General features: G+C 40.2%; 1 protein-coding gene across 13 annotated transcripts in view; it reads left to right on the top strand.

Annotated features, from left to right (window-relative positions):
* Nucleotides 1–22899, top strand: part of MICAL3 (microtubule associated monooxygenase, calponin and LIM domain containing 3) — a 174031-nt gene that overhangs the window by 102395 nt on the left and 48737 nt on the right. For all 13 annotated transcript variants that reach the window (XM_050970182.1, XM_050970183.1, XM_050970193.1 and 10 more), the window contains 2 exons: nucleotides 3254–3342; nucleotides 4433–4520. In XM_050970182.1, coding sequence (XP_050826139.1) covers nucleotides 3254–3342; nucleotides 4433–4520 — 177 coding nt within the window. The remainder of the gene's footprint in view (nucleotides 1–3253; nucleotides 3343–4432; nucleotides 4521–22899) is intronic.

Genomic DNA, 22899 nt, shown 5'->3' with positions numbered 1-22899 from the left:
ATTCTGTTCCCCAGCACCACCTCTCAAGCTGTTGGAGATTCATGGATTTCCTATGGCTAGATCATGATGGCAGCAGAGCAGACAAACTCATAGGAGTTAATACAACGTTGTAGTGATGCCTGGAGAGGCTGCCTGGAGCAGAGGCTAGACAGAGTTTAAGGAATTAAGGAGGTATTTACTTAAGAAGCCTTCAAAGATTACGCCTTGGGCAGTACAAGAGCCCAACCATGGCTCCACCCAAGATGGATGAGCGGTCACGAGTTTTCACATATTTATAAGTTTTGGGCCATTTCCATATTGGGGTTAATTGTCCAATTACAGCTTCAGGTTGTGAAGTCCAATCCTCCCAGATTGCTTCCCTCAATTTGCTGCTGTTCACACTTTTGGGCCCAAAGCTGCAACCTTGTCCTTAGTTCTCAGGCTGGAAAAGGATTGTTTTGTCTGACTAAGCTGTGAAGAGAACTTGCTAACACTTTATATGAAGTTCAGAGTCACACACTAAGGCAGTACAGAATCTGGAAAATATGAAATCTAAAGCTTAGGGCATCATTGCCAGCTGCTAGAATGCAGGGTAAACAAATAATAACTGAAGGCTTTAAAAAGTTTCATAGGCTGAGTTTGAGGGCTAGACTTTTTACTGTCCTCATCTGACAGTATTTAGATAAAACCTCTGAGTGTCTAATGCCACTTAAGAGAAAATAACAAGTTGGAGAGAAATGTGGTCAGCTTGTTCTTCTTGAAGGTACCACAACTGTCCAACTGTGTATGTTTATTTTAGATGTAATAAAATAGGAACTTATAATCAGGGCCTGTCGATGATTGGTCATTACAAGCTAAGTTCTGTTTATATAGAAAACATGGAACATTAAAGTTTAGTAGAGGTAAGTCAGTGTTAGAGTGCTGTAGCAGTAGTTACTGAAGATTCAATAATGGCTTCATTTTTGTATCTGATAGACTAAGCAGAAAAGAATATGATTACAAAACTTGCTGATGCCTCAATTAAAAGAATCTATCATGCTAAGAATGAGGGGAAGTTTCAGATATACCCTACAAGTCTGAGAAACCAGACAATATGGCAGCAGGTGAAACTCAGTTCATCAACAATGCATGCATATTGAAAGTAATAATTTAAGATAATCCATCATTTGTAAAAAGTCATTTCCTTGTCAGGGTAGCTATGTACTACAATCTTTGTTTGAGCAGTGATTGACAAAAATGTCACATTTTCTGAGGAAAATGTATGAGAAAGTTGTGTTGATTCCCATCAGCAGGTATGCATTTATTTTCTTACACAGCTGCCTATCTTTAATCCAATCTCAGTAGGAAAATAAGTGCAAAATGGTGTAAAACTAGTGACAAGGTGCAAAGGATTCTATTTTAGACATAACGGTGTAGAAAATAGAATAACAAGAAACAAGTGTTAGTACCTATATTTTTCCCACTGATTGAGGAGAAAATGAAGTAAAAATTTTAAATTGATGTCACAGGATGACACTCCAAGATATTCTACTGTAGATGGAAATTGATGGGTATCCATTCTGTGTAACTAAGAATCTTTTAATATATACTGGGTAGAAAAATGGCTGTGGAAACACCATCTGGTTTAAGGGCAAAAAGAACTAAAACTGTGTATTCATAATGCGTTATATAATGACTCTAAGTAATGGATTTGCTGGGTTGTGAAGAGTTGAGGAAACTTAGAATCATCAAACTAGATTCCCAGTAAGGAACAGAAATCCCTTTATTGCTTGTCTGGAAGGTCAGCAGACTTGGCATGCAAGTTTAAAGGGGCCAGTGGTAATTTTGAAATCAACATATAAAAGCAACATCTTTTTCAGAAATCAAAGTTGGGGAAAAAGGTTTTTTGAGCACTGCTGTTATTTTGAGCACTCACAAGTAACTGAATATCTGTCTGTTAAGCAGTAACAGACTGAGCTCCTCTGTCAGCTATATGGGCTTGAAACAGTTTTTACCACGAGATTTTTAGTGATTCCCTCTGCAGGCATGCCTGTGTGTGCAGTTATGGCCAGACAGTTCTCAGTGAAGCAAACACAAAGCTTGGAGTTTCAGCAGGCTTATAGCATTCATTCTGAAATAATCCATGCCCAACAGTTGTGTGTGTATATGGAGCAGATGTGGCTAAACAGAAATCTGTGGTATCTATCTGTTGTGAAAATGTAGCTTGTATTTCATTCTGAGTTTTCTCTGAGAGTTAAAAAAACAAAGCTATGCACACATTGTTGCTGTTCATTTAGCTGTTTGGGCTGACAAGTATTCTGCAGCCTTCTGCAGTCAGTGTCTGGTTTTAGGCTTCAGAGTCTGAGAATTTTTATGTAGGAGCTTTTCAGTTGTTGTTCTTTTCAGACAATCTAAAAAAGCAGGTTTTGGTAAGAGTAAACATTAAGAAATACTTATAGAAGTAAAGATTTCTAGAAAGATGTTTGTCACTTTTCCATCTCTGTGCTGGTATTTTGTAAATACCAGCACAGAGAAACTAGAGGCAGAGGTCAGAATATGTGTTGGGAATGCATTGGCAGAGCTCTAGGAATGGGGTAGCAGTGGAGAGTGCTATGGGCTGCATATGCCAAGCAGGATCCACTGATAAAGGTACAGTGGAAGATAATTATGAGGCATCAGCTTGCTGCTTTTATTAGTACCAGTAGTATTTGCATGATGGTATTGCTAATGCTGCTTTGTCTTCCTGGCAGTGCTCAGATACCAGTGAAAAACCTCTCTAGACTTCTGGGGTGTTAGTAAAACCAGCAGGATCACAAAAGGTCTTATTTGTGAAAATAAGTCATTGTCCTTTCTACAAGTAGCCACTGTGCATTTTGAGAGATGGTTCTTTGGGAGTTAACACTGTCCTCTCCCACTTTCCTCTGCTGGTTGTATTCATTCTTGCTTTTTCCAAAAGTGCTTCTGCCAGCTTTTCATGTGATGATTTCTTTGTTCCTCACACACTGCCGCATTGTTAGCATGTGATACCACACAAGCCTCGCAGCTCTGCTTTGGTGTTTGATGGGATTTGAAACTAAATGGCTGTCAGGCACCCAATGGAAAAGAGCCGAGTTACAAGGGGAGAGAGCAGGGCTGGAGCTAAAACTTCAGCCAGTGTTTGCCTCTGCATAGAGTGAAGAAATTAGAGAGAGCAACAGGAGTGGCAGCAGAAAATAAGTTGCAGTGAGATGGACATTTATATTGTACTAAATTCCTGTGTTCCTGTTGCTGACCATCATTTGTGTTTTATCTGCAGGTAAATTCTACTGTAAACCTCACTACTGTTACAGAGTCTCTGGTTATGCTCAGAGGAAGAGGCCAGCAGTGGGTCCTCTGTCAGGAAAGGTAACTCATTATTTTCATCTAACATGCTGTGTTAATAGATCTTGATTCTTAACATTGACAAAACGTGTGTGATGGTTTGAGGTTTTTTCAGAAAGTAGAAAAATTCAGATGCATTTAGTTGCCTTATCTATCATGAAAGCTTACAGTTCAACTAAATCTTTTTTAAAAGCAATTCCTCTACTTAGTACTGCTCTTTTCATGGTACTTTTTATCAACTGATGTGCTATCCTGTTCAAAACAGAATTTTGATTTGTTTTTCTTGTCAGCTGAAATACTTTCTCAGTTATGCTGAGACTAAATGAATAATGTTACCAGTTCTGGTTTTGCTTTGTTTCTCCATGGTTTTACTTCAGATGAAACAAATTGCTTGCATTTTCTTTGAAACATAAAGTTTTACCCCTCTTGCATAAGCTATGAAGATCACATACCTTCATTTCTGAAGGTCTGCTGTGTGTTAACAAAAACCTGCATGAAAAGATAGAATATCCCCTTTCCTAAACTATCATAATAGAAGTATTTGTGCTGTAAGTATAGGATGAAGAGACACTGTGTAATACAGAAAAGTCCCTCATCTTCTGCCATTATAATCCAAGGCACCTAATTTTTTTTCCTCAAGCCCCATTTGAGTATTTTCACATACTCTGAGCGAGCTGCATGCTGGTTTCTTAAGTTCTGTTAAGCTTGCATGCTGCAAACTGCCCTTGTCCCTAAATTACATTTTCCTTTGTGCAAGCAGTGATGCCTGTCCTTCTGCCTGATTCTCAGGTTTTATTAGTACAAGCTGGAGGTGTACTCCTTTTTGGAAGAGTAATGGATCCATCCCAATATGTGCCAAAAATAAAGACTAAAGATGGTACCTGTTTTATTTCTCAGAGGAGCAGACTCGAGGGCTCTTACAGCTTTGACTTTCTTGGCTGTCTAGTTTGTTTTTCAGAGCTTTAATAAAGCTTTAAATTGAGTAGGAACATCCTTTTTTTTCAGACCTTGCCTTGTGTGATGGTCGCGGGGCATCTCAATTCCACGCTCAGCTGTTCAGCACACACAGCAATTCCAATTTTAACATGAATTTAACTTCCCCCCCTTCTTCCAGGACACCAAAGGACCTGTGCAGGACACCATGGCCAGTGATGGGAGTGGACGGGCCAGCAGCCTCCCCACCTCAGCAGAGAGAGCCCCAGGTAGCTCCGCTTCCTTCTTTAGCAGGGTGGTGCAGTTCTCGCTCGGCCTCGTGGGCAGAGTTAGGGTGCTGAGCCAGCGCCTGCACAGCACAGTCTCCTCCATTGGGCACCACGTAGCCCAGAACCCTCTGGACTCCTTTTTCATGTGTCAGCTGCTGGCATTTGGGGTTCCCTTTCTCTATGTCCAGTCAGAAGTTCTCGGGCAGATCCTAGGGGAATTCTGTGGGCAGCCTGCTGACCAGTGAGAATTAATGTCACCCAACTTTGAGCTGTGTAACTCGTTTGGTTTTTGCAGTGCCTTGTGAATTTTGTGTGCTATGTGGAAATCTCAATATATTATTTTGCACTGTGGCTTTGGGGCCTAGATGTTCTCAGTTCTTTCAAGGACATTATTTGAAAGAATACCAGGAAAACACAGATGCTCAGTTGAGAGTCTCCTCTGAGTCAGCCCAGATAAAGAGCCCTGTAATGTATGCAGCTCAATGTCAGTTAAATTGAGAGTTTTTGTGAAGCACTGGAATAGCTCACAAACTGGATTTCTGTGTTTTCCTGAATTCTGGGTGTGGTTTCTCATTCTCCCAAGCTTCTCTTTTATTAATCTGGTACTTGAATGGGAAAGATCCCATTATCTTTGGATTGTGTCTCCTTTGGAATTCTGGGTGTCTGACAGCTAATGGGATTGGATTCCTTAAACCCCTTGAATTTCGTGGTGCTGGCAGGTCATGGTGCTCTTCCCTCTGCCAGCATCTGTGCTGCTCGTGGCCATGGCTTTGGAAAGGGGGTGGTGAATGCGTGTGTCCTACTGTGACATAGTTTTCCCTTTTAACTTGAAATTCTAATTCCTTCTAACACGAGAGAAGTGTCCGTGCTACAAATGCTCGTTTGCCCAGCCCCCAAGTGCTCATTTTGTGATGTCAGAAAAAGGAAGAGATATTAATTTCTAGTACTTGTTCCACAAGACTATGAATAAGCTAAATCAGCTGCTTTTAGAAAGGGAACATACTTAGAGCAATTCTTTGAGAAAAGAATGTTTTCATAGTGCTAGTAGAGAAGACGTTAACAACACAGGGGCAGATAAAAATCATGGTGTTCTTTGACTTTATATTATTATACAAGTGTTTCTAAAATTGTAACTGAATGCAATCTGGCAGAAATTTATCCTTAGTGTGTTGATTTTTGGAGTATAGTTGCTTTCAAGATTTCCTCTTTTGTGTGTGTGCAATTTCTATATGGTGAAAGTGAGAAAAGGGTAGGGAAGAATATTTGCAAAATGCTGTGGACAGATGTGTGAGCTTACAGCATTTTTGCATAACTGGACAGATTTAAAACTTCTTTCTCTGAAAGTGAAAAAACTATTTTTTTTTGTATTTTGGAGTATATTCTTAAAGATGAATAGACAAAATATTTATTGATACACAGTGCAACTGATGTGAGCATAAGGGGTTTTGTGGAGTGAAGCTGTAGGTGATGATAATTGGAAGGAGATTTGAATTACATTTATCAATTAATTTATCACAGCAGCTGCTGGCAGAAAATCTCCTTTGGTTTAGTCCTTCCAACAAATAAAATTTAATTGCTTTTATAAAGGAACATTCAGCAAGTAGCACCTAAATGATCACTAAGTAGAGCAAACATTAGGGCATAGTTTGTGATAAACTTCTATAAATCAGACAAAAATCAGCTATAAAAGAGATGTGTCCTTCTGTAGTGGTGGCACAATCCTGTAGCAGCACTGTAGTACTTCCAGAGAAGTAAGATGGAACAATCACCATTTTGTCTAGTGGCAAAACTTGAAATCTAGGGCTCCTTCTGTTTGCTTTCTGCTTTTTAGAGCAGTGTATAAGTGTAGCATAATGTTCAGAACTTTTGGACTTTTAAAGCTTTGCCCCTTGCAGTGCCCTAAGTGCATTAGGACATGCTCAGCTTAGCTGGGTCACCTTTCAGGCAGGATGTTGTGGTGCATTCTCATGTGTGCGTGGCAGAAGTGCATTCAGTGGTAGAAGAGGCGAGCAGTGCCTCAGTTGTGCTAAAGAAATACCATTAGTGGCTGAGTTTTGTTTTCTTTGTGCAGTATGGTTTAAGTGACTCTTGGAACTACTGACTTAGCAATGGTTAAGAAGCAGGAGGAAGCAAAATTGTACTTTAGAAACAGTTCACAGTGGCATTAAAGGCAGGTCAGTTCTGTGTTAGAGTAACAGTCATGTCCTGTAGGTACCTGCCTTCAGCTCCCCTTCCTGCTGGGTAGCTAGGGTTTGTCTGGGTTTGTCAGGAAACCTGTGGTGGGTTTTACAGTTATTTATGGTTAAAAAAACCCAAACCTTTTTGAACTACCAAGTTTACCTATACACTTGAAGAACAGGATATTATTCTTGAATAATCAAAAGGAGTCTGTAAGATTACATCTCAGTGTAACTCCTGAATTTAAACTATTTGTGTATATTCCTTCTTGCAAGCTTTCACTGTAGCCTGGACAAATACCTCGAGGAAAAACCTGTTTGAGATGAAGACAGAGGCAGGGATCTGTTTCCTAGCCTCCACTTCATCCATCTGGTCACTCACCTAGTACAGGTCATACATCTGAAAGTGTTTTACTTCCTTTAGGGCAAGACCAACAAATGGAATTGGGCAAGAGCAATTTCAGGCCCTGAGGTCTGAACTAATCCTCAGTAGTGGGGTAGGTCTTGGTGTAGAGTGTTAGTTGCCTCTAAAAGGATTAATTAAAAGCAGAAAAGTGTGTAACATGCTCAGGTTTGATATTTGGTGGAGATGCAAATATAGCTTAGAAGGCAAAGAGAAGGTGTACAATAGTAATATCCATAGTGGAATATATAAAAAGGCAGCCATTTAAAAATTTTATACCTGAGAGTTAAATTCAGCCCTGAGTTACCAAAAGTGCTTTTTTTCAGGGAGCTTTATGGTGACTCATGCAAGACCTGCTTTTTAGTAGATGCCATGAAATCCCAAATGGATGTAAATTGCATGGATTTTCTCCCTGCATTCACTTCCCCCTTTGCTATACCACCAAACCTTTTTTAGCCAGCTTTATGCTTAAAATATATTCAACCACAGAGTAGCCTTCAGCAGGTTTAGTCAGGTGAGGTGAGATTGGTCACAACAAGCCCTTTCTTGTGCTGTCACTAACCTGTTTGGCACAGATTAACCTTGCTAAAGATGTCAGTGCCTGCCTGGGGGGCCACAGTGCAGGCTGGCATGGAGTGAGTTCTGTCTGTCCCTTGTACAGCAGTGGTTGCAGGGCACAGTGATCAGCAGGTTGAGGTTTGTTCAGCACTCAGCTGGAATCACCCTTTTGGTGAGGGGTTTGCACAAAGCCTGTGTGGCTTCTGCCCTGCTGCTCCCAGGGGAGGTTATGGGCAAACTGGAACCCTTCAGTGGGGGAAGTGGCAACAAGCTTTGAGCAGTGGCTGCCATTCTCTCTGGGAAAGGGAAGTTGGGGACAGCTCTTACTGTGCTTTTGGTCCTGCTGAACTGTGGCATGCTTGTTGTAGATTCTGTAACTTTCTCTGTACCTTGTCTGCCTGTTTTTCTCTATCTTCTGCATTTGCCTTTGTGCCAAAATGCTGCTATTGCCAAGAAAAAAAAAAAAAAAACTGAACAAAAAATTTTTGCTTTTCAACTGTCTCTCCCTTTGATAATCTGTAACTGCTGTGTCTTGGAAATTTTTTTAAAATATAATTTACAGTACTTTATATGGTTTTAATGTGCTTTTAATGCAAATGCTGTTCTTCTGTTTGTTCTAAAGGTCTGTAAGAATGTTTCCAAATTTTCAGCTCTTTCTTGACAGATGGACTTGGAACAGTCTTTACCCCTATCAGCTTTATGATATGCTCCTTGGGGTGATGTTAGCCAGCAATGTTTTGTTGTAAAATATTTCCCATTTCAGGCTCATGTTTTCACAACAATGCATTTCTGTCCCTATCAGCAATAGGAAGTTGATAAAGAAAAGACTGCCTAGGGAAACTCATACTTGTACAGTAATAAAAGGCAAGTCATGAGATCTTTTGCTTTAGTTACTTGACCTGTGAAAGATTAAGAAATCAAATAGAAGCAATAGTATGAAAAACTAAGGTGCAATAAAGTTAGAGGTACTTAAACTTGTGCTTTAATGTCACATAAATACATAGTATTTATGGTAATAGGTATGCAGTCTGAAAAGTTAAAATCCTCCTATGGATGTGCCTTAATGGTTTTCAGGGAGAAATATTCAGAGCAAAGCCCTTCACAGTAGACCCTTGAACAAATACTGTTGTGTATAGCAAGCAATATACATGAGGAAGTTCTTTTGCTGACCTGGAGAGCTGGGAAGGAGTGGCTGTTTCCTCTAAGTGGCATGTCCTTTAAAGTAAAGGATCTGAGCCATGTTTGGAAAAGGATCTTAGGTGTCTGTACAAGTATAAGTATTTTTGAATGCATCCAATATTATTTGCACACAATTCAATTTTGTGTGTGACAAAACACAAATATATATTTCTGTTTAGGAATAAGCTTCTTGTTCATAAACATTGCCTCTATTGTTTAGAAGCATTGCCTCTTCACTGCTCTGCATACATTGAACATGCCTTACTTGTGAAAATGATTTAGCTCAAAGCAACACTGCTTTGTTTGCTGTGCAAACAAACATCATGATGAAATCCTCTACTTGGTCACTTCTTTTCATTACTATTCACCTGTGGGTTTTGTTCTTGTTTTAATTTGGTCTAGTTTAAACATTAAATTATGGGAGATAACAGCAAACAAATTCTGTGACATGACATTCTGTTTGAGGCACCTTCATTTTAAACCAATGAAGGTTTACAAATATATCCCACTCATTTCCCTGCCAAAAAGAAAAAGGAAAACACTCATATTTCAGGATGCACCACCAAACTGGGATGAAAGCTATTTCCTCTACTCTAGTGTGCCTTGAATATTGTCTGTTCTGTTTGGAGGAGCCATGGTGGCGTGTTTAGCAGGACATGGCACAGGATCCTGAACTCTCTTTTGGGGTATCACACAACTGCAGAGAGATCTGATGGAAGATTGACTTCTCTCTGCAACATTAAAAATACAGACTTAAGAACCAGACCCTGTATTTTTGGAAGCTGAGGAGAGTGTACAGGTTGCCTGATTAGAACCAGGGTTCAGTGCCCAGTGAATCATCTCTCAGTAACAAGCCAGGAATCTGTTAGGATAAGTGCTTGACTGTTCCCAGTCCATCGTGTTCCTTTGCAGTGTTCTTATCAGGATTTGGGTGGCTTTGGCATAAAAGAAAGGAGAATGCTAAAGAATTGGCAATTTGAAGCCCAGAAAATTTGGGAAGGAAAAGATGTGGTGGGAAGGTTTTGTTCTTAAGAGTAGGAGATGCAACTGATCTGATGGAGTTTCACTGAAAAATCCTGAAAAATGTTTTGAGGACTGAGAAGGATGCACAAAACAACAATGTGCTGAGTTTGTACTCATGGCTGGATCCTGCTAAGAACACTTTTTCTTGGGGGTTACTGGGCTCCCAACTCCTCCTCTCTCTCTCTAGCTTTCAGACCTGTAGCCTTGTGCCACTGGAATATTTGTTGTTGTATGTGTAAATTCTGAAGGGTGATATGAATTTTTCTGGGCACTTTAAGAGCTTCATTGAATGTTTTTGTGTCTTAGAAAAATAGTATTAAGTTTGTGTGAAATAGTTGGATCTTTTTTTAATTGCAGAATTAAAATGTCTGGTTTTATAAAAAGTGGAATCTGAGTAATACTATTTTGAGGTTGCTCCCCTCAGAGAAAAGGAGGGGACTGTGCACAAAATAAGTTCAGTGACAGATAATGTTCAAGTGAGATGATTTAGTGCTCAGAAAGGCTTCATGTCTCCACTGTATAGTCCCTTCGAAAACTTTGATTTATGCAGTTGTTTTTAACCTGTTTTTGTTTTGGGTGTGTGTGTGCCTCTGAATTATGTAACACGTGGTTTCCCTGTTGCTGTGAAATTGAGATTTTTTTTTTTGTTCAACTGTGTGAAATGTTCAAGGGAATAAATTCCAAACAAACTTCAGGTTTCTGAGTTTTTCTTTGTCCTCCCCCTTGTCCCTCCACTGGTTCCAGGTGGGGGATGCTGCAGGGGATACAGAATTGGGGGACAGTGGAATGAATAGATCTAGCAAGCTCAAATACAAAAGCTGTTTGGGGAGCTCTGTGGCATGTGCCATCTGTCACTGCCAGGTACTACTTTTCAGGCTCTTTCTGTATTGTGGTGTTTATTTTAAATGTTGCTGTTATGTTGTGGTTTGCCTGGAGTGCAGGGCCCACATTGCACAGACAGCACAACCTGCTGAGCAACTCCTTGCTAGGTATTCTACTGCTTTGGCAAAGCTGACTTTGGATAGATGTGCTCTCAGCATTGTGGCTTCACAGAGTTTGGTGTCTTGAGGAGGTTCTTTTGTGTGGCTTGCTGCAGGCCAGAGGTCTTTGTCATGCTCTGTGACCAAGGCAGTCACATCCATGGGAGAGCAGGGACCCATAGTGTGACAGGTAAAAGTCATGACAGGCTTTGGTTCCTTTGCTTGGTGTAGATCTGCAGTGTGGTGGGATGTTTTGGTGTGATGAAAAGACAGAACATGAGTAAATGCTGAGTTCTGTAGCCAAATCCTGTATCTCATGTTCTAGCTGGACTCTTGTCTTTTCTGAGGGCTGCACACCAGGAGCTGACCTGCCTTCCTCAAGACCCTTAAGAGCCTGTTGTGTGATGTTCTCACCATGACAAACAGACCTGCATCGTAGTTCTGAGCTTCATTTTCTGGTCTCAAAAATACAATGAGTTTGTCTACATTACGGACTTGTTCTGCATTTTTTCCTTCACATGCTTCTCCTGCTTCCTACTCCACCATCTGCAGCTAAAAGCTTGTTATAGCTGATGATTTGGGAAAGTTCAGTTGTGAATGATATTTGGCCAGAGTAGATTACATTTAAATGGTAGGGTCACAGAACTACAACCACAAACCAGTTCTGGTCTATGTAAAATTTCCTTCTTTGGAGGGAGATAATTGCTTTATGCCTTTGAAATTGCCTGTAGTTTTTCATTACTGTGTTAAGCAGTGCCAGGTTTGAGGTTTAGATGGGCCTTCAGTTCTGAGGAGGAGCCATGAGCATTCAGTGTAAAACTTATGCACATATGCTGGTGCATGAACTAGAAATGTCATTTTGATGTACCATTTCAACAGCCTCCACTGTTCTGTTAACGCTGCAGCTGCATGTATGCTCTCCAGAAATCATATATTTACTTCATGAATTAAGGAAAAAAAAAAAAGGATGAAAGGAGGTGCATTCTAGAGGTTGCCCCCATCAGAGCAGAAATCAGACTTCCTTGCTGTACCAATACAGGGAGCCATGTTTTCAGCTAAAACTGGGAGTAGCAGTAGTGGTAGGAGAGACAACCCTCACCTCAATTCTCTTTTAAGTCTACACAGATACCTCACACTCTGTTTCTGTGCCTGTGGTTCTTCTCTAGTGTCATGGCTTCTGTAACAGAGTTGTAAAAGTGTAAGAAGGTACTTCTAAAATAATGAGTGAATAAAAATTAATACAAATTCATACAAATTAAAACAAGGAAGTTACAGTTTTACCACCTGCTTGTGATCAGCAGTGTAGTTTATTAAGATATGTAGTTTGTGATATATCTTAAAGTGCAAGAAGTAATGGGAGAAAACCAAATTTAAAAAATCAACCAAACAAAAACAAACAAAAAAACCACAAAACAAAACAGCACCCAAACCAAAATAATAAAACAAGAAGCCACAAATCCAAAACAAATAGTAATAATCTCAAGGAAAGGAGCAGGTAATCCAGAGTCAACATCAAAGCTCTTCTCTTGCTTTTTTGATGTGTATTTATGAAGGAAGGTGAATTAACTGAGCTGATCCTTAGAACGTGGAGTTTAGCTTGAGCTTCCTGAACAAAAGTGGGCAGATGCTCTTTAAGGATGAGATGGCACTTCTGTGCCCTGTTTAGTTGCTTACATCTGCTCTCAAAAATGTATGTTTAGTCTGACATTTCTCATGTTTGCTGTCATCCCAGAAGGCTGTGTTTGCTTTTTTAGGAAAATTTCATAATCCTCCTTTCTGCTGTTATAGACGTTTATCTGATGGCTTGAGGGTAGAAGTGTTTAAAAATAGAATTTTTTTTACCCAAGAGATGTTTTGAATACTTCCTGGCTGATGTGAAAACACATCAGAACTGATGTGTAAACTATTTTTAATCAGTAATAAGTCTTTTGGAAGCTTGCTCCCTGGAACTCTACCAGATCTTTAATATAACTATCTACATATATAATTACAAGAATTTTCCTAGTTTTAGGAAAAGAATTCCACCAAGGTGTGAAGCTCTGGATTGCTGGGAATATTCAATTGCTTTGTAACATTTACACAAGAGTATATGATATAAGTGTAGATAATAGAAAAGTGTGCAACAGAATGAGGGAGCAGATGTTGAACCTTTTTGGAGTATATGGATCTTTTTCCTTGTGGCAAGTATTCCCCACTATATTTTTCTGTAGCTGCCAGCCATAGATTTCAGTCTGTTCCATTTGCAGCACCTGATAATCTTGACAGAAATGGTAGAAATTAGGTAAAGACATGCTTAGTATGTAAGTGGATTCTGAGATCCAGTGACTATGGAAATCTCTAGGACATTGCCTCAGTTTACTGGTTATTAACTCAGTAAAGAGAAAGAAGATAGCTGTTCACAGGTGGTGGTTTGAATCTGATCACAATTTGAACAGGAGCCTGCAAACATTACATTTCACACTTCTATTATGCATGATAAAATTTCAGGATTCTGATGGGTTGTTCTTTAATGATCAAAATACTGTCCATTGTCCCATGTGGAGCTAGAAGTGCCAGTTTCTATAGAAAATAAGAAAAATTTGTCCTGAAAGATTCATAGAATGAATCACAGAATGGTTGGGGTTGGAAGGGACCTTAGAGATCATTCTGTTTCAACCCCTTGCCCTTGACAGGGAGACTTTCCACTAGACCAAGTGGCTCAAAGTCCTGTCTAGCCTGACCTTGAACACCTCCAAGGGTGGGACATCCACCTCTTTGGGCAATCTGTTCCAGTGCTCCCTCACAGTAAAGAATTTCTTCCTGGTATCCAATCTAAATCTACCCTTGTTCAGTTTAAAGTCATTCTCCATTGTTTTACTGCCCCATGCCCTTGTAAAAACTCCAGTGCTCTTGCTGGCCCCCTTAGGTACTGACCAAGGCCTCCACAGAGACTTCTCCAGGCTGAGCAACCTCAACTCTCTCTGTCTTTCTTCACTGGAGAAATGTTTCATCCCTCTAATTGTCTTTGTGGCATCTCTGGACTTGCTCCACATCCTCCTTACATTGGGGCCCCCAGGGCTGGAGGCAGCACTCAGGTGGGGTCTCACCAGAGCAGAGGGGCAGAATCCCCTCACTTGCCCTGCAGCCCTCAGTGCTTTGGGTGCAGCTCAGGACATGTTTGGCTTTGGGGGATGTGAGTGTATGTTGACAGGTCATGTTGAACTTCTTGAGTCCTTCTCCAAACCTTCTCCTGCACTGGGCACTTCTTTGTCCTCCTGGTCCCTGCCTTTGCCTTCTGTGATTTGAGCTTGTAGCACTTGCCAGTGAAGATTCCACTCCTACTTTTAGATGGAAATAGCTTTGGTTTGGCTTGGTGTGATTTGCATGTTGTGATCAGACATCACCTGTCTGATCCTCACAGTGGAATGGGAGATTGCAGAGGGATTGCAGATTGTACTTGTGCTACAGACAAGTGGCAAGAGGTCGATGCCACCATGAATAAATGATACCAAGTGTTATGTAGCAGATAAGATAGCAGAGGCTTTCTTTGTAACAGCATAAAAGGGGGCACTGTTTGGATCATAACTGGACAATAAATCTTAAATATTAATTTTTAAGTTACTTAACAAAAAGAAAGAGAATGCTTCACTCAAAAAGTGGGAAACCTCATTAACCAAGGTCATGGTGGTTCTAAAATCTAGTCTGGCCTTTTCTTTTCTTTTTTCTCCCTGCCAGTCCCTGGATGTGCCTCATCAAGAACCCAGGTGGTTCTTTGAGGTACCATACCTTGAATAGCTTCCAGAAGAAAATTATTGCCTGCAAAGTAATGCTATTTTATCTTCTTCAGCCTTCCCACACTCAGCTTCTTTCAGAGAATGGAAATGAGGCCAGGCAGCATATGATAGAGCTGATCTAAATACCAGGGAGAGCTCTGACAATCCTGGATGATACCAGGAAAATGGAGCAGGATTGGTAATAGGTTACTGACTTACCAGTATTCCTGAGTGATTAACAGGCTAAAAATCCCTACATAACTTATATTGTATCTCTAGGACTGGAAACCTATTTGGGCAGCAGTAAAAGTGAATTCTGTGCAAACATAAAGATTTTCTTGCCAGAAGAGATGTAATAAGGAATATTGAGCTTAGCAGTGTTCCCTGGGGCTTGGATTAGGTGACCTAATACCTCCTTTCCCCTGATTCTCTTCTCCACCCACCAGTGACAACACTGGCCACTTTCCAGGAGTCAAAAATAGCCATACTCCTGGATGATTCTATACCTCTGCTCTAAGGAAGGCAACTTTTCTGTATTGTTAAACCACATACTGAACTCCTAACCTTCATTACATAATGCTGCTACTTCATGCATCTGCATATGGGGAACACTATTCCTCAAGCATAGCTTAAACTGTGAGTTAGATGAATTTCTATTTGTTTCCAAGACATAAGTATAAATTACAGATGACCTTGATCTTAAACTGGCTAATTATATTCACTTCTGGTTGCTTCCACTAAAACCAGAGAAAGGTCAGATCAATGCAGTTGCCAGCTGGTTCTAAACTCAGCCCTACTGATGCAGTAAGCAACTGTTTTGTCAGTGACTGTTTTGGGAATTCCAGAAGTCTGTTTTAATGAAAATAATGGGGGGGTAGTAGGGCAAAGCATTGCAACACTTATAAGACAAATGTGTGAGTTTTCAATTTCATTAGTCAGTCCTATTAATATTCACTGTTATGAAGAGAACAAGCTTCCACATTTACAGACAGCATCTGAGAATGAGAACTTAATTCTAGCTGGAGGTTGTGGAATGTGTGGAGGAGGACTTACACCTTCATGTGTTTGTTTCTGGGCTGCCTGTTTCAGAATCCCTTGAGTATTTTATCTGTCAGCTGTTCCTATACACATTATAGTGGTCTGGGGGGGGCTTTCTGCTTTTCATTGCTTAGGGGACCAGTAGATATCAACATCTCACTGATTTTTATTTCATGTGCTGCTGAATTCATGCTGTAAAATATCCTGGCCAGCACCAGAAGTGGTTCTTTGATAACTCTACTGGGTACATCTGCACCAGATGGTTTTTTGATTAAACACCTTTCTCTCTGTACAGCTTAATTTCCCCATTTCTCTGTTTAGGTCCCCAATTTGCTGGGGAGAATTTCTAGTATGATGGTGTGAGGATGGAGCCTGACATGGTAGCAGAGGTCTTGAGAATGTTGGTTGCTTGTCGATTTAAGGACAGTTTTATTGATCAGGTCCAGCATAAGCCAGTTTGTATTTACAATTCCCAAGAGCTTTGACTCAGTAGAATGCATCTTCTAGGAAGTTTAGTTAGTATTTACTGTTAGGATTGGTACATGTGCATTGCAGAACAATTTCAGGAGGGCTGTCTTCAGGTCTGAGCACATTTTGAATTCTGGGTATCTTGCTTGTGAATAGACTTTGTTTCTCTTATCATCCTGTCCTCTTTGAGTTCAGGCCTTTTATATTTAGCAGAATGTGTTATGGATCAAATGAGAAACATCAGAAAACTCAAGATGTAATGGCTTCATAGTACAGCTGAGTAATTTAGGCTTCCCGAGGGCTTGGGAACACCCTACCATAGTAAGAGAGAAAGTTGAGGCATTGTATCAAAGTAACATTGACATTTGATGACTGCTTGTGATGGTTTAACCCCAGCTGGCAGCTAAGTACCACACACCTGTGGGAAGCAGAATCAGAAAGTAAAATTGGTGGGTTGAGATGAGAACAGTTTGATAATTGAAACAAAGTAGAATATTATAATAATAACTGTGGCATTCACATTCTCTGAAAAAATCCCTTCACCCAGGATTTTTCTCCTGGGAAGCTGAGAAGCCTCAGAGAAAAGGAAGACAATTCTTATCTCATTGCTTCTCCTGTGCTGTGCTCATGTGGAATGTGTTTGGAGATTGTTTTCCCACAGGTGATGGTTTCATTGGATTTCTGCTGGGAGTTGTTTTCACTCATTGGCCAATCAGGGCCAGGCTGTGTTGAGACTCTGGAAAAAGTCACAAGTTTTCATTATTTTCTTTTTAGCATTCAATAAATATCCTTTCTGTATTCTTTAGTATAGTATAGTATTCTTTAATATTTTATAGTGTAATAAAGTAATAAATCAGCCTTCTGAGAACATGGAGTCAGATGCATCATTCCTGCCTTCATTGGGGCATCCCAGCTAATACAATAAATAACAACAATAACAATACTTGTAATGAAAAGGAAGGAATGAGAAGAATAACCCCAAAGAACAACTGATGCACCATGCAGTGTGCTTACCACCCACTGACTGACTTCCACCTTATCCCTGAGCAGCTATCAGTCCCTCCGGGCCAGCACCCCCAGTTTCTGTTCTGGCCAGGACATTTTGTGGATGGAGTATCCCTTTGGCCCTTTGGGGTCAGCTGCCCTGGCCACACTCCCTCCCAGCCTTTTGTGCACCTGCTCACTGGCAGAGCATGAGATGCTGCAAAGTCCTTGACTCGGGGTGAGCACTGCTTAGCAACAGCCAAAACATCAGCCTGTCACCAATGTTACATCACACCAAACCCAAAACATGGTACCAGCTACTAGGAAAAGTTTAACTCTATCCCAACCCAAACCAGGACACTATGAAGTATTTAGATTCAAATAAATTTGTTCTTGTGTCTGTTTGAGGAGGTGTTGCATTGCTCCTTTTGCCTTTGAGGATGTGCTTGTCCAAATTCAGGGTGTCCTACCAGGAAATGTGCAGTTCTGCAGCTCGTGATGTGAGGCTGTGCAAACAAGCACTGACAAGGATGCAGCAGGTCTCTTGGGCTCTTGCCAGGGGTTTCCTGGAGAAATTTCCTAAAAGAGAATATAAATGTAAAAGGGCAGATGAATCCAGACTTAAGACTTTGAACTTCTTACTAACCCTTAAAAAATCCATTCCCTTTTACACCCTTCTGCAGTCAGTTCAGAATAGCCATGGGCATGGTTTATGTATCTGTTGCAGTGCAGTACAGAAATTTTTAACACTGTCTAGATAATTTTTGAGATGGTTAAGAAAGGATTTCAGAAGAAATCAGTTGCACTTATTTAAGTGGAATGTCTTAATTGACTTACTGTTTGAATGTGTGCAGCATCTAACAATGAGCCTCAATACCAAGATTTCCTTTTTTTATTGTGCACACAGTGCTGGGCACTTCCTTACATCAAAAGTGTTTTTTCTTGACTTGAAGTTGAGAGTGAAGTGCTTGGCATTGTGCATTCTGGATCCTGTTTTTGGCACTGCCACCAGACTGTTGTGAGATTGCCTTGCTGGTATTTAATCTCTGTGTCTGGACTTGTGCAGTGCCTCTAGAGTACTTACCTACTTCCAAAATAGGTTTGTTTTAGTGTCCTAGTACTTGTAAAGCCTTTTGAGGCCCTTGGATGAGAAGTGGAGTTGGAATACAAACAGGCAGTTAGTGGAACTGAAGCGGGTGAGGGTGAAACTTCTAGGAAAAATCCTGAAACTCAGTGTGACATGGACACAGATGAAAAATGAGAAGCTAAGAATACTGCTGGATCTTGTTTGCTGCCTTCTCTATACCTCAGTGATAATGTTTGCTGAATTGATAACACACTTCAGACCTTACCCCAAAAGGTATTTCTAAGAAATTAACTGCAAGGGAATATGAAGACTTCCAGCATTTCAAACTCAGAGCTCACTGCATCACTTTTTAACTCCCCTGGAAAAGTTCCCATCTTCATTTTCAGTTCCCATCTTCATTTTCAGGTCACAGGCAATATGCTGCTGTTTCTATAGGGTTTGTTTTACCTGACACAGTTCTCAAACAATTGTGTGGAGGTAGAAGTAATTGAAGTGTTTGGAAAAGACAAGTGGAAACAAACAGGTACAGTGTTTCACATGACCACAAAACCACAAGCTTTGGGAAATCCATAATGAAGATTTTCCTGAGAGCGTATTAATTCCTTTCTCCTTTTGCATGTGCTTCAAAGTAGACTCCATTATTTGAATTTCCATAATTCCCCAAGGCCACAGCTAAGTCTGTGCAAAATGCAGGACAAGAGATGACATGCACCTTAGTCAGATATTAAGATAGAAAGCTAAGAAAAGCAAGTCTAGAGGTACTGCATGGTAATTGAAAAACAGCTTCTAGTAAAATAGACAGGTATTTTCCCTTTAGGAAAAATTCATTGTTCTCAGATTCCCAGTTCTCTCCTGCATCTTCAGCATGGAAATGTTGTGTCAAGGAGTAACCTTGGCAGGATTTCATCAAGCCTGTGGGAATAATGGGTAGATTTTACAGAACAAGGTAATACTGGAGGTGAGTTGAGATAGGATCCTCTCTCAAGAGGAGCTTCTCAAGCCTTCCAGGAATTGCCAGAATAGGACACACTGATGCAGACAAGGAGCAGTTCTGTTAGGAATGTTATCTCTGATCAGACACTTATCATTTCAGGAGGCAAGCTCTGTCAAAGCTGAGATAAATTAAGGGCTCTGGCAGCTTTCATGCAGCAGCTAAGCAGCCTGTCCTGCTAAGAAAAACAGCTCCCTTCAGATGATCTGTGTAATGTTCATGGCCCACTGACTCTTCCAAAGAGTCAGATTTTAAAATGTGTCCTATTTTGGATGTTGTTTGTGGATTTTTAGCAGATCAGTTGATTGTTCAAGAAGCTACACTTGGCTTTGAGGTAGCTCCCCTCTCTGGGTAGTAACACAGCTTTTCTTCCTGGCTGATGCAGCCATGGCAGCCTTTTTTCTCACCTATGAATTGTTGCTGACTTTTGTCTCTGTGGGCCCAGAGGCAGAGACCAGGTGGAAGGTCAGGTGCTGGCTGGGTGCACTCTGAACAGTCTGGGGGATGCAGTGTATTGATTAAAGAGAGGCAGCTTTCCCCTCCAGAGGGACTTTAGGTCTACAAGAACTGTGTTAGAATAGACTTCACTTATATATGTGAGGGAGAAATGAGAGTAGGTGGTGAGTTTCAGAATTCCTCAGTCTTATTTATATTTTTATTGTAGTGTTTTTATGGGGTTTTTTTGATTGTAGCATCAAATTAGTTGGTGAACTTTAGAGTATAAAATAGGAGAATTGTCCATCATCTGAACACTTCAGTGTTGCCTGTATCTCACACTTACTTTCATCTCTTGTATAAGTTTGTGAAGTGCAGTGCTTTTCCTTCTGATTGTTGATGGCTTCGTGGTGCATGGCTATCACTAGTATTTCTCTTGTTTCATATTTGATAACAAGCTGAGCAGTGGCTTTGCAGACAGCCAGATTAGCTAAATGCATGGCATCTTTTAGAAACAGATATCTTTTAGGAACAAAACTAATATGTGAAATAAACTAAATAATCTGTGTAGTAGTAACAAATTCCTAGGAATCCCATGCTTAAACTGGTAATCAGTGGAGTTTCTGTATCATATTCTCTGATACAGAGTTGTTTTCTTGGCAGACTGGAGAGATGTGACCACTTTTACATCTCAAGTATATGATATATAAATTAATAAGAGAAAGTGCTGGGAGTGCCCTTTCTACTTTGAGATTTTGAGGCACGGAGTGCTTGTCAAGCTCACAGGACATCTTGGCTTGACCACATCTTTTTACATTAAAGTTCAGGTTGATTTTCTATCTTTTAAGGTTTTTTAGCACAGTTGCATTGAGTCACTCCCACTTACAGTTTGTGGTGGCAGGATTTGTTTCATCCTCTGTGTCCCAGTTACACTGGGCCTTTGTGATGAGAAGGGCAGTGATGCTTTGTGTTTTGAAAAACTTACCTGAAGGATCATATATGTTCATGAAATGCACTTAAACAGATGTCACCTTGATTTTCAGTCCTTCTGTACCTAGCAGTGGTTGCTGCCTGTCTTTCTCCCCACACTAGATATTGGAATATTGAAACAGCCTTTTTTAAAAGAACTCTACTCCATTTAATTTAATTATATGGCAATGATTTGTTTGTTTGGGTTTGGTTGTTTTGGGTTTTTGTTTGGTTTTTTTCCTTTGAAAAGACTGACAAAAAGCCCCTAAGATGGTTAGAAAACAAAAGGAGTGAAGTAATATCAGACAGATAAAAGTTCTTGTTCTTTGGTTTGCAGAATTCTTTTTATTGTGAACTTTGCAGCTATGTCAGGGTTTGCATCAGAAGAGAGTAAGTTAAAAACAGCTTATGGAAAGACATTCCTATTAAAGTAGCTGAGCCTTGCTGATGACTTCATGTGTATAAAAAAGTTCTGAGTAGTACAAAACCTTTTTTTTTATTCATTATTTTAATGTATTCCTTGTTTGTTTTCCCTGACCTTGGTGTTACTATGTTACCCAGAGTCCTATTTTTTTCTACTGTCAGCCAAAGTGGCCGAGCAAAATTCGAGGTCAGTTCCCCTGGTACTGTGAACTCAGGGCTGGGTAATGTAACATAAAAAAAAGAAATAAATTTGGCTGAGTTGGTATCACCAGAGAGAGGGAATGAAAAAGAGTGAATCCCAGTGAAAAAGGCAGTTCAGTTCCACTAAACTTTGCAAACCAAAACACAACAGAAGGCTTAGCAGCAGGAAAGGGTGGAGACCACAGTATCCCTGGAAATGCAGGGCAGTGTTGCCACCTGACCAAGCTTATTTGTTTATACCATGAAGAAGTTCTGGAGTTACAGCTGAAGGCATGGCAGCCACTTGCCCACATCATGGAAGGGTTAAATCATACTAAAGAAGAGAGTAAAACACTTCTGGCAGTTGTCCTCAAGATTTTATCTGTGAGGACGGGGATTGGAAATAGATGCCAGTAGTTATGTAAGGACCTGTGTCATTTTGTGTGAAATATGAAGGTGGTACTGAGTAATTGTCCTGGAAAGAAAACCAAAAACTGCTAGGAATAAAGTGAGAAACTACAGAGGATGAAGAAAGGAAACAAAAACTGTCTTGGAGGTTAAAATGTGTGCGGATAAAGTAAAGGTTGCCAAAGCTCCTGCTGGGGTAGGCTTTGCAAAGGAGAGCAAAGCAAAGAGCTCTGTTTTGTAGGCATGTAAGTAAAAGCAAGGTAAGAGAAAACAGTAGTGTGTCCATAGTGAAGATGGAGCTGACATAAAATGCAATTTTGTGTATAGTAAATCCAGATAGATGTGGGAGCCAGAGTCAGTGTGCAGTAGGATTGGGAAATGAAGAGCAATACAATGAAGCAAATAGTCTTTGTCTCAGAAGAGTTGGAGAAGTGTAAAATGAAATTGTGAGCTTTGTGGTAACAATTTGTAATTAAATCAAGCTGTCCTGATGTACTTTGACTGTCTCATTCAGGAAATATTTTGGACCTCTGGGTAACAGAAGTATGTCCTGCAGATAAACTAAAAAGAAAACAAAACAAATAAAAAACTTTAAAAAGTTATCTGAACAAGTATATATCAGTTAAACAGTAGGTGTAACAGCTTTTAAGGAGTAAGTACAACCTGCTAGTTCTGCAATGGAAGTCCTCATGCAGGTAAGTGCTATGAAATGTGGCATGGGCTCACCAGAGACTGTGCTGGACTGGCTTGACAGCTTTTATTGATAACTGATTCCTCCAGGAGGGAAATTTTAGTGCATTTGAACAGTCTGGACTTGAGCAAAGCACAGGAATGCTGACACATGGAAATAATTATTGGAACTGGATAAAATGGGGGAGTAGTACATGAAGTGTGAGTAGCTAAGAAGCTGGGCTAAATTAGAGATGAGATGTTTTATTAAAGGAGGAAATAAGGAGGCTGGATGTCATGTACAGACTGCAGTGTCCCTAAAAGTGATCTGGGGGCTGATCTTTGTAATAGTGTCATTAAGGTTACCAGCAAAAAAAAAAAAAACAAGGAAAAAAATCTGCTAATGAAATTCAGGGCTGAATTAAAGTTTCAAATCCTCATCAATGCAGAGGAGGACAGGCACATCATTCACTAAGAACTGCAAAATGTTGCCAGCTGTAGGATTAAACTAGCAATGTAATAGTGGAAAGTACCAGGTCATGCACTAAGAAGATATTGAGAATTTTGGCTGGGAACAAAGTGCTCATCAGTTGAAAGCAAAGAAGGAGAAACATCTAAACATCATAAAAGCCATCAGTATTATGTGACATAAATA

Source organism: Serinus canaria, chromosome 1A (genome assembly GCF_022539315.1).
Source record: "Serinus canaria isolate serCan28SL12 chromosome 1A, serCan2020, whole genome shotgun sequence".
In the NCBI taxonomy this organism is placed as follows: Eukaryota; Metazoa; Chordata; class Aves; order Passeriformes; family Fringillidae; genus Serinus; species Serinus canaria.
This window is presented reverse-complemented; position numbering and strand designations above follow the sequence as displayed.